Genomic DNA, 12,779 nt, shown 5'->3' with positions numbered 1-12,779 from the left:
AATAATGACACTGACCACTCTGTCCTGCTGGTAGACTGTAGATACAGCCCGATAGTTGGGGAAACTACTTCTTATCTCCTCTCCGAGCTGGAGCCAAAACATCTGCATCAGTAAATTGCAAGGTTGGCCCAGGAGATATTTTGAAATGGCATTAATGACACTTTATGTATCAGTTTCTTCTTAAGGGAATATCTATTCTGGCAGGAAACTCTATTTTGAAAACAACAACAGAAAAGATTTTTTTTAAGAGATAGTTTTGTTTTGCTTTCTTTCTTTTTTTTTTTTGCTACCTGAACTTGTGTGTCTGAGTGCTTAATTTGTCCATATGAAAAGCAGCAAGTTTGGGGAGCTACTAACATTACAGGAGCAAAACCAATTTTCAGATGTAGTCTGGGCTTATAAAAAAAAATGAAATGGCTGTATTAGAACACTTAAACTTTTCCCACTGGGCAAAAACTAAAATTTTTAATAGTGTCTTAAATTGAACATCTTGGCATTAATCACATAACAGTTGAATTCTTGGGTTTGGCTCACAAAATAGCAGGCATCTAAGATCTGAAAAAGCTGTTAACTCAATCCCATAATGTCTAAAAGTTTTGTTTTGCTTTGTTTGCCTTTTCCTCTTTTACTTGTTTGGTTTTTTTTGACTCCAGGGTCTTGAGTTTGTTTCATTAAAAAATTCACAGACTGAACTTTGCTTTTGAATTTAGAAACTATAGCTTTAAAGCTTATAATAATCAGGTAGTCTGATCATCTGTGATTTTTTAACAAGATTATATCTTTCCTGAAATCGTAAGGTTGCAAAAATTCAAGGAAGTTTACCACAAGATACGTTGCAGTCAAATGTTTTATGATGTTTAAAAACCATGCTTTCCATCCAGGCATCCAAAGTACCTAAGGGGTTTATCCCAGCAATGTAATCATCTCTGGAATACAGGTGCTTTTTATTATTACTTTCTCTTCTATGTTATTTTCTAGTTGGAACATCATTCCTCTATCTCCTTACTTAATGAATTATTTCTCCTGAAAATACCGTAGGATAAAAATATATAATTGATTGTCCCTCTTCAATGGACATGTTTATTCAGGATTTCTTCTTTGATTGCCTGCTCTAAGGTGCTGTCAGTTATGAAAATATGAGTTAAGTGTGGATTCTGCCTTTGAATAATTCACTGCCCTTTTTGATAGATACTAGACCAGAGTAATTCCAAACTTGTAAACCCCAGACCTGATGGTGTAGGGACTAGGGGTGGAGAAGTTATTACAAGGGGTCCAGGGAAACCATATATAAACCAAGTGTCATCTTTTGATTAAATAATATGTCTACAAGAACAATATAGCTCTTTTCAAGTGCATTATTGGTACTTAGATTAATAAAGTACAAATTTATTTTAAAACATTCTTTATCATAGTGGCTTTTACATATATATCATCCACTGGTATAACTACTATCATGAGGGAATTGTAATTCATTTTTTTATAAAAGGGGTACCTCTAATTGGGTAAAGTTGGGAAATGCAGAGTAAACTATCTCAACATTTCATAAAAAGAGTTGATTAAGAAAACTGAGTCATTTAGTAAACTAAAAATTAGTAAAATTAATATTTTATTCACATATGATTAATATGACTAACCATTGAACAAATTAATTGGCAATTCAATTAAAAGCAATGCTGTTGCTATGATGGCCTCCTTCAATTAATGTATACAGTTGACCCTTGAAAAACTTGGGGGTGTGGGGCACCGACCCTCCCTCCACACAGCTGAAAATCTGGGCATAACTTTACAGTTAGCCCTATAGATGGGAAGTTCCGCATCTGTGGATCCAACCAACCTTGGCTCTGTGGTACTGTAGTACTTACTACTGAAATAAATCCATGTATAAGTGGACCTGCACTGTTCAAACCTCTGTTGTTCAAGGGTCAACTGTAGTTATACCTATGAAAGCATATTCTTTTTCTTGTTCCTAATTAGATTAGTTGCATATTTTAGTTTGGAAATTAGATTTTAAAAACTATCATTTCATTTTAGGATATTAGGTCATGAATGGACTTCTTACATTTTAAATTTTGTTAATTCCAGTACATTAGTATCTAATGTAATTGACAGATTCCTCTGTTTTGCATTCAATTCCATCTTTAAATTATGCACAGAAAAATGGTAGGTATGCTTATTCTTACATTATGTTATTCAAAGAAAATGCCTGTTTTTTTTTTTTTTTTTTTTTCCCGATATGCCGTCCTCTCACTGATTTGGCCTCTCCCGTTGTGGAGCACAGGTTCCAGACGCGCAGGCTCAGTGGCCATGGCTCACGGACCTAGCCGCTCCGCGGCATGTGGGATCTTCCCGGACCGGGACACGAGCCCGTGTCCCCTGATTGGCAGGAGGACTCTCAACCACTGCGCCACCAGGGAAGCCCGAAAATGCTTGTTTTTGACATGAACACCCTCGCAGTTGCCCATTTTCAGGGACCACGACATATTTTAATTGTCTGGAGGAATCCATCAGGGCAGTAAGAGAGACCTATTTGAATCAAACTTCTGTATTTAAAATCCTGTGCCAAGTTTCATTTGAGTAAACCTTTTTTTTTAAGGTGTCCTTTTAGGTGAGTTTGCATGATCCAATCCAAGATCTCATAAAGAGGTGGTTTCAGAAGTTCCTTAATCAAAATGAAAGCCTTTAAGTCTCTATTTTCACAACTGTCTTTCTCGTTCTCTCAGGAAAATATCAGCATTCAGGAAATAACTTCTTGTGAGTTTAAGATATCTAAATATTAAAATTTAAACATTTCATTTTTTTTCTATTCTAATTTCTATTTGAAACCAGAGAATGTAGAAATCAGAAATTTATAAATAGTTGAGTGAGGAAATCATATTGTATGAGGTCAAACAGATGTTCCTTTATGAAACATGTTATACTTTGCAATTTTCTATCCAATGTCTTATAAAAACAAATATTTTCTCTGAGTGATTGGTTTAATTAAAGAAGGAGAGATCCATGGGACAGACTGGGATTTGCTGAGTACCCTCCCATCTCTCCTTCTTTAGGAATTTATAAATCAGAACTAGCTCTAGAAACTTCTTAAAGAGGTAACCATTCAATTTAGTCCTTTATTAACTATTAATTGAACAGTTATAATTTCTTAAGGGTTACCAGATTACTTAAGACTACTTCCAAGCTTGTCCTGTTATTCTATTGTGTGTGTATATGTATATTTTCAGCTTAAGTTCTTTTTTTTCTCAGAGTACTAAACTTTTTGAACATTTCCTTAGAATTCTGTTTCTAAAGAATGTTCAAGGAATATAATAACAGCTCTCACATTGGACATGGAAAATACAAAATTGCACACCTGCAAAACTGTAAGGGACCAGACTGCATGTTTTTTCTAGGCTGGTAGAGAGAAAAGCCTCTCATCCTGCCTGCTTGGATTCTGCTTTGGACAATGATGGAGAGTGATCCCTGACCTTGACTCCAATCTGAGGGAACCAGCCACAGACTGGATTGTATTACAATTGTGGGGAACTCTGTGATCCTCTTCACCTGATCAGTTTCCATTGCATATACGTTATGCATGACACAACATTGGAAGACTGATGGGGTGATATTTGTTCATTTTAAAGTCTCCCTTAAATGTTTCCTCAATAAAAACATGATCCAACCCAAAGTGCAACTCTGGACATGTCTAGAAACGTTGCTGCTTGGTGACTTCTTGTTCGCTGCCACTACCACTCTTAAAAGACCTTTTCACCCAATAAATCTTAAACACTGAAACAAAGAAAGAGATATTTTTAAAATTGGTGGTTCTCAAAGTGTGGTCCCCAAACCAGCAACATTACCATCACCTGGGAACTTGGTAGAAATGCAACTTCTTGGGCCCGACCCCAGACCTAGTGAATCAGAAACCCTGAGAGAGACACCCAACAGTCTCTATGATGCTACAAATCCTCCAGTTGATGTTCAAGTTTGAGAACCACTATTGTAATTATAAACTATGTTCTTTAAATATAATTTCAATGTTATTAGGCATGTATTGAGATGTACAAGTTGATGGCTTGTGAGTTAATGAATCTATCTTCAATAGGTTTTTAAGTGTGTCAGTGGTATAAATGTGTATGTGTCCTCTCCACAGAAAATCATATCTTGGAGGATGTAAACAAGTGTGTGATAGCCCTTCAAGAGGGGGATGTGGACACTCTGGACCGGACTGCAGGGGCTATCAGGGGCCGGGCAGCTCGAGTCATACACATCATCAATGCTGAGATGGAGAACTATGAAGCTGGAGTTTATACTGAGAAGGTGCTGGAAGCTACAAAATTGCTCTCTGAGACAGGTAACCATGGATATTAGGTTTGACCAAAATGTCAGCACCATGATTAATTTCCATACCTGAATCAGTCTGTTTCATTGTTTCCCATAGGTCTTTCTGCTTCTAAATTACACATGATCATAAAAAGGGTGCTCTTTATTTCTTGAGTTTGAATTGGAATACTTTAGCAGAATAATAATTTATTATTTTGCAGTATATACTACTCTACAGTTTTTATATATAAGCACTTGATTCTCACAAGGACCTTGTGAAGTAGGCAGATTTTTATTATCTCCTATTATGAATGTGAAAATGGAGTTTTGAATCAGTTAAGAAACTGGAAAAAGGTCACAAGTCTAGAAAATAGTGAATATGTGATTGGAACTTGGAATCTTGAACTTGAAAAACATTTCCCTGTCTATTTCTTGAGAAGATAAGGACAACCAGGGAAAAGCATAAAGGCTCTAGGTAGTACATGGACATGAAGTAATCAAAGGAGGTAGTGGTTACTGAAAAAGGGTTAGACTTTAATATATGTCCTGCTCCTCTTACAAAGGCTTGCATGCCCTCTTCCAGGGGCATGTGGCTGCCCACTGGGGAATCACGGTCGTGGTGAGACACAGTTACTTATGGGAGCCTGTCATAGCTCTCTGGTACACTGAGATGGAAAAAATACTTATTTCTACTGAGTTATCACAACAACCCATAACTCTGGATAGTTGTGTCAAAGAGTAGCCTATTTTTAGTAGTTTTTGCTCTTGACTGGTGTCTCTTGGCTTCAGACCCTTTCTGAAGTCCCTTATGCCTTGTATATTTGTATATATGGGGGAATGAGAGTAGAGAGAAAGTCCAGGGATGGAGAGAAGACAAATAGAATTAACTTTATATTGGATGGAGTTATGAATGGGTAATGAATCGGGTCCTCTGTATGCGTAGAAGGAACTTACCTCAGCATCAGTGGGAGTCTTCATGGGTCTATATATGGAATTTGGAACCCACTAGGCTTTTAAAAATAGACATATCTCTGAAAGGTCAGATATAGCAGTGTTCCAAGTTCTACATGATAAGACATGTTAGTAGAAACATGTTTCCTTCTACAGGGAAAAGGTTATTTACAAAGATTTCTGTAGCTATTTGTTAGTCTAGAATAGCATGGAAAAACAACAGATAAACAGACACTGATTGCTCTCTGAAATATAAGCAGAAAAGGACTAGTGTAATATCACATAATAAAGAGCACATCTAGGGATCGTTGCTCTTGAGAATCCTCACAGACTTAGAATTACAAATAATAACAATAATAATATGATATATCCATAATTCGAAAAGAGTCATGTACCACAATGTTCATTGCAGCTCTATTTACAATAGCCAGGACATGGAAGCAACCTAAGTGTCCATCAATAGATGAATGGATAAACAAGATGTGGCACATGTATGCAATGGAGTATTACTCAACCAAAAAAGGAAACAAAATTGAGTTATTTGTAGTGAGGTGTATAGGCCTAGATTCTCTCATACAGAGTGAAATAAGTCAGAAATAGAAAAAAAAATACTGTATGCTAACATATATATATATATGGAATCTAAAAAAAAAAAAAAAAAGGTTCTGACGAACAAAGGGGCAGGACAGGGATAAAGACACAGACGAAGAGAATAGACTTGAGGACACGGGAAGGGGGAAGGGTAAGCTGGGACGAAGTGAGAGAGTAGCATGGACATATATGCACTACCAAATGTAAAACAGATAGCTAGTGGGAAGCAGCTGCATAGCACAGGGAGATCAGCTGGGTGCTTTGTGATCACCTAGAGGGGTGGGATAGGGAGAGTGGGAGGGAGACACAAGAGGGAGGAGATACTGGGATATATGTATATGTATAGCTGGTTCACTTTGTTATAAAGCAGAAACTAACACACCATTGTAAAGCAATTATACTCCAATAAAGATGTTAAAAAAATAATAATATGATATATCCACATTGTAATTAGCTGAAATTCAGCACTATTTTTTTTTTTTTTCAAATAGGCTTGCCCTTTGCATTCAATAGAGCAACACAATGCAAGCCATACGGTATTTCTTTTCTCATTTGGAATAATTAGAAACAGTTATTTTACTCTCCAATTTAAGGACTTTTTTTTCACCCTTAAGGAAACTCTGTCACATTTTTGGAGCTCTCAGTTCCTGGCCCATTACCTCGATTTTGTTACAAAGTCTCAGCTTCCTGTGATATATCTGACACATAGCAGCATTTCCTTGGATCTGACACTGAGTGAAGAGTGTCAGAAGTTTCAACTCATGACTGGTTGGAATGATTACTGCCACAGATGACATGCAGAGCATATTGCCAACTTATAGGTGACTTTGTGCACACAAAGACTTCAGCGTTGTTCAAGAGACATTTTAGATTTCTTTCTTATTGAGCCTTGGGGTGCTTTAATAAATAGAAGGAGTGGTGCCCATTGGGTCAAAACCGACATAAAGGCAAGGGCAGTGTGCCTAGCTGATGGAAATATTTTAACATAATTTTCACCCAAAGTCTTGAAATGTAAATAATATTCTGGTTGAAGTTTTTTTAACTGAAAAAAAAAATCAATGAAACAGAGCAATCCATCCTGGATTGTTGTTGCTAATGAAGATTTTGCTCTTATTTGTCAATTTTCAGATCTTTAAAAATTCTCATCTCAGCCCTTCCTTGCAGTGATTGAATACTTGGGGTACTTAACTAAAGGCACCTTCCTGATTCTGATGTCCACATCCAATTCATAATTGAACAGAAAAGATAAGCAAGACATTTAGATTCTTTCTATTTTTCAGCATCTATTGAAGATCACTAGGAAAGAAGCCAGGTAGAAGAGAGTGAAATAAACAGTTTATAAATAACTAGTAAAAAATGGAATACATGTCAAGGAAAAGTAGATATTAGTGGGCTAAGAACTAGAATATACAAGGTATATAGATTATTTTGCTTCTGTCCCCAGTGGTTCTTCTCTTTCCTAAACAGGAACAATATGGTTTCTTTATGGGTAAGTAGAGAGGTTGTCAAAGAAATGAAAGCAAAATCTTTAGCTGTGGGCTTCCCTGGTGGTGCAGTGGTTGAGAATCCTCCTGCCAATGCAGGGGACATGGGTTCGAGCTGTGGTCTGGGAGGATCCCACATGCTGCGGAGCAGCTGGGCCCGTGTGCCACAACTACTGAGCCTGTGCTCTAGAGCCTGCGTGCCACAACTACTGAAGCCTGTGCGCCTAGAGCCCGTGCTCCACAACAAGAGAAGCCACCGCCATGAGAGGCCCGTGCACCACAAAGAGGAGTGGTCCCACTCGCTGCAACCAGAGGAAGCCAGTGCGCAGCAACGAAGACCCAATGCAGCCAAAAATAAATAAATTTATTAAAAAAAAAACAAAAAATAATTTAGCTGTGAGTAGAACAATTGACATACTCACGGATTCCTCATGGAGGGAGAATGCCTCTGCTCTGAAGCCAGCAGGGCTTAAGAGAAGGGATGGTCCTCTGTCACAATTGCACTGGTAATCTGAACATGTGGAACATGAGGTTTAAAATGTGTGATCTATATGGTGACTTAATACCTAGCATTTCTCAATAAGAAATTTCTCTATGAGAAACAAGCTAAAAAAAAAAAAAAAGCTTTAGCTGTTAAAATTCACTGGTTGCTAATTAGAATTGTTGGGGGATGTACTACACACATGGAGTTGGAGGAAGAACATAAGATCAGTTCCGTGATTATGGTTATGCAGAGTTTTGTAGGTTATATAGATTTTATAAAATGGATTTGTCCCCTTGTCAGTGTCTGGCTATGCTAAGGGGGGCTACGTCCTTCAAATAAAAACTCCTATACAGATAACTAATACCCAAATTTCTACCTTTGGGCTAACATTTTGCTTCTGATTTTAAAAAAAAATCTTAGTGCAACGTTTAATTGGTCACTTTTTTATGCAAGTTTATCAAACTTTGTCCTGAGAGTACATTTTATTTTGAGGAGAGAACACGGAGCAGTGGGCAAGGAGTGGAAGGTGACAGGAAGAAGAAGAAAAAAAGGAAGAGTCCAGGACATGGAAGACAAAGCATCATGTTTTCTTTTGCCTTTCCACCAACCTACCAGGTTCTGCCAATTTTATATCTGAGTTGTTAAAGACCCTAAGGCAGAAGTTCTCAACCTCTGTATTATTGACATGTGAGTCTTGGTAATTCTTTCTTGGGGTGGAGGCAGCTGTCCTGTGCATTAAGGGTGCTCAGCAGCATCCCTGAACTTACCCCACTAGATGCTTATAGGACCTCTTCCCTTTCCCACTTCAAGTTGTGACAATCAAAATTGTCTCTAGACATTGCTAGATGTTCTTGGGTGGACAGAATAACCCCCATGGAAAATAACTGCCACAAGAGAAATAATATTCCATAATAAGAGCAACTTTAAACAAGACTAAATGGAGCCTCTGCATGATGGCCATAGGGTACGGTGAAGGGAATGGAGTGAGAGTCTATTACCAAGCATGAAAAAAAAGGGGCAGAATGCTCAAAAAGTCTTAACTAGACCAGACTTTGCTGCTAATGGGGTTTTCAAATACAGGCCAACCTCTGTTTAAACATGCAAATGATGCAGGGGTGGGTCTCTGTAGAGAGAACTCCCACTTTACCTTCACTGAGAGGCTAGAAATTGAGAGAGATCCAGAGTGATGGAACAGTCTAGTTAATTTTCCATAAATTACTTTACTTAGTAAAGAGTAAGTAAATTTTTTTGAAGAGTGCTTTTTGTCTTGATATGAATGCTAAGTTAATTTGAAAACACAATTTTGTGGATTATTAGTATGTTAAAATTCTAGGGCAATATTACATAAAAATTTACCTATTTATTTTTTATAAAACTAATCTAGGCAGATGAAAGCACAATAAACTTGACGTACATCAGACTCATTAAATACTAACATGTTTGATGGGCTCTTCAATAAAACCTGAATTATAACAAATTGCCGATAGCTTGGTAGCAAGTGCACCCAATGAGACCCATTTTTAGAGATCTCATTTGCAAAGTCAGATTGCTGTGGAAAGTTGAGGGGCCTGAAAGTCCATTCAATGATATTATGTTTAAAGTAGCTCATTCTTCACAGAACAGATTACATTGAAATGCCATTTTTGTAAATGTGATGGCTGATGCAAATTTGTGGCGATGTCAATATCATCAGGTTGAGAGATCTTTGAGATGCCAGCAGTTCTTTCTTCAGAGGGAACCAAAAAGAATAGAAAAAAATAAAGTCTTTTTAGTGAGGATTCTGTTATTAAGCACTTTGTAAATGAAAATGAAAATTCCATTATTTTGGAGAACATGTGGGCCAAACAGATGGTATAAATTTTTTCAAGACTTTTTTTTTAAAGAACAGTTAAATGTTCACAGAAAAATTGAGGGGAGGCTACTAAGATTTCCCATGATTTTGAATCAATTCCCTTGATTCTGCACAGGCATGGTGTCCCCCATTATCTATATCCCCTACCAAAGTGGTACATTTGTTACCATTGATGAACCTACACAGACACATCATAATCACGCAAAGTTCATAGTTTACATTTTGGTTCACTCTTGGTGTTGTATACTCTATTATATTTGGACTAATGTATAATGACATGTATCCATCATTATGGTTTCATACAGTGTATTTTTCACTGTCCTAAACATTCACTGTACTCCATTTATTCATCCCTCTCCCCCTCCCAATCGCCTGGTAACCACTATCTTTTCACTGTCTCCATGGTTTTGCCATTTCTAGAATGTCATATAGTTGGAATCAAATAGTATGTAACCTTTTCAGATTGACTTCTTTCTCTTAGTAGAGATGGTATAATTTGTAATTTCATGCTTCTGTTATGTAAAGTTTTCATAAAAGAGTTTTTTTTTTTTACAGCATTCCTATGTATTTTGCCCAGTAAGAGGAACAAATAGAAAGCACCCAAATTAGAAATGATAATGAGGGGTACCATTGTGTCAGTACAATGTATAGGTGAAATCCATGTAAGGAATCAGAAGAACTCAATTCCTTGACTTCTAAATGTGACCTTACACAAATTAGTTAATGCCCCTGAGCCTCAATCTTCTCATGTATTGCCTGATGTTTCATCATCTAAGTATGGTCAATATTATTGATTTTGGGACATATGCTTCACTGTTTCTTGGCTTCCTCATGACTGCACTCAACATGGACAATCACTGCCCATGAATCCTCTGTATAGATCCTCTGCTCCACTTGGACAGGTGTATTTATTATTTTCCAGTTAAAACACATCCATGCTGTTCCCACTCTCCTTCCTGTCATCTTCCCCGTTTTCTCCTCCTCCTCTACATCTGTGTATTGAACTTATCCTTTAAGATCTGACTCAGGTCGCAGCTAGAGACAACAGGGATCTATTTCTATGAGTCTGTTGACATTTATTACATCCTCTTCAGTGTCAATGGTCCACAGATAGATTGTCACTTCCTAGAGGCAGGTGTTCCTGTACGTGCCTTGGGCCTAGACAAGTATTATCACATCATTAGCCTTTAATATGTATGCATTGATTAAATGAATATGAAAAATTAAGGTATGACCTTTTTTTTCAGTGGAGAATATATCCACTAGCAGCAGCCTTAGGCTTATAACTCAAGATTCCAGGATAAGTAGAGATGCTTGTTTTCCTCCTACTTTCTACACATCAAAGAAGAGCAATCTTCTTGGCCACTTGGGGGTATGCTTATTTCACTTGGACTGATTTATGTTGCTGGCGGGATCAAGTTTTATCATTGGACATGTCTGGGTGACCTGACTATCCCCGTGACCAGAGGCAAGGGGTATGGACAGAAGTAAGATCAATATCAGAAGAAGGTGGTAAGGACAGATTATTGGGAAGACAGAAATATTAGATATTAGAGATAGGAAGGACTATTACAATCTGTCACTTCTCCGTGACTGACCTTGAAATTAAATTATGAAAGTAATGAATTTCCACAGAAGCTGTAATGACTGAGATTCAGTTCAGCCTAGACTTCCTAATATATTTTAAATACATTTTAATATAACCCTTACTATTGGTGTAAAGCATTTTATTTCCCCCTGAAAGGTCAAAATGATTACAATATGGAGGAAATGTCTTACTAAGTGGTGGTTGTGCTAGTCATGGAGGTGGGAAGTCAGAAGTGTAGGAGGAACGAGAAGGAAATTTCATTCACTTAATAGTCCTTAGACAGGCAACATGTAGTTTGTCTCAAAGCCTCTTCCATATGTCTGAAACCTACATACTTGAAGTATTGTACAGATCTGGCTGATGGTTTTTAATATCAGTATTTATTTGTTTTATCCTGAATGCAAATGCAAGGTTTCTTGCTCAGAGAACAAACTTCTCTCTTAGTAACAATAACATTGCCAGTTCCCTATACCTCGTTCTACCACTCAAGGCAGTGTGATAAGGTCAGATAAAGTCTGCCCACACGAAGGAGGTCCATACTACAGGAGAAGAACCACGAAATTATGAATCTGAGAGTTTATATAGCAATTGGTGCTCAGCTGTCTCCCTCCCCTCCTGAGAGGGAGAGAAAAACCTTCACTCTTTAATGTTAATAAACTCTCTCCCGGAAAGGTCCCCAGGTTGTTACAACCCTTTAGAATATAAATGAATGGCTCCTGGTTTTATTCTCTTTTGAAATGTAAACACCTATCTCTGGGGAGATAAACCCGTAAATCTCTTTCCGGATTATTTCACCAATTTAGGACTACTATTGAGTCATACCTAGAACCAGGTTACCAGTCATTTTTGCTCAGAAAGCCCTGGCCATGCAGAAATATGAAAATATCTTCTCTATACTGGCTTGTTTGTAAGTAATATGTTCTGCTAGAATTCACACATGACCAGCTCTCTCAGCGTGAGAAGCTGAAGAACCACCTGAGAAGAATACAGCTTGAGAAAATAAGAGAAACACTTTAAAATATATATATTTATTTACTTTATTTATTTATTTTCATCATTTTATTTTATTTTATTTTTTGGCTGCCTCGGGTCTTAGCTATGGCATGCGGGATCTTCGTTGAGGCACGCAGGATCTCTCACTGAGAGGGGCAAGCTCAGTAGTTGTGACGTGTGGGCTTAGTTGCCCCGGGGCATGTGGGATCTTAGTTCCCTGACCAGGGATCAAACCCATGTCCCCTGCATTGGAAAGCAGATTCTTTACCACTGGACCACTAGAGAAGTCCCAAGAGAAACAATTTTAGCCTGATAGTAAACTTCTAACATGGAAGTGGAGGTGGGATAGGATGGATATAGGAAGACTCACAATTACACATTTATGGAGCAACATAGTGGAAGAAACAGTGCCCAATTTTCAAAGTAAAACTAAAAGGAAGACATGAATTTCCAGTTCTGTGTGAGTCACATCATAGACTCATAATCCTGGGGACTGCAAAAGACATGATACTTCTTTGTCACTTCAAGGATATGAGG

General features: G+C 37.6%; 1 protein-coding gene across 2 annotated transcripts in view; it reads left to right on the top strand.

Annotated features, from left to right (window-relative positions):
• The window catches only part of CTNNA2 (catenin alpha 2), a 1,189,124-nt gene that overhangs the window by 1,084,921 nt on the left and 91,424 nt on the right, over positions 1-12,779 (top strand). For both annotated transcript variants that reach the window (XM_067704543.1, XM_067704544.1), the window contains exon 12: positions 4,130-4,330. In XM_067704543.1, coding sequence (XP_067560644.1) covers positions 4,130-4,330 — 201 coding nt within the window. The remainder of the gene's footprint in view (positions 1-4,129; positions 4,331-12,779) is intronic.

This window comes from Pseudorca crassidens, chromosome 14 (genome assembly GCF_039906515.1).
Source record: "Pseudorca crassidens isolate mPseCra1 chromosome 14, mPseCra1.hap1, whole genome shotgun sequence".
NCBI classification, from domain to species: domain Eukaryota; kingdom Metazoa; phylum Chordata; class Mammalia; order Artiodactyla; family Delphinidae; genus Pseudorca; species Pseudorca crassidens.
Note: the sequence above shows the minus strand (reverse complement) of the source record. Positions and strands in the feature narration are given on the sequence as shown.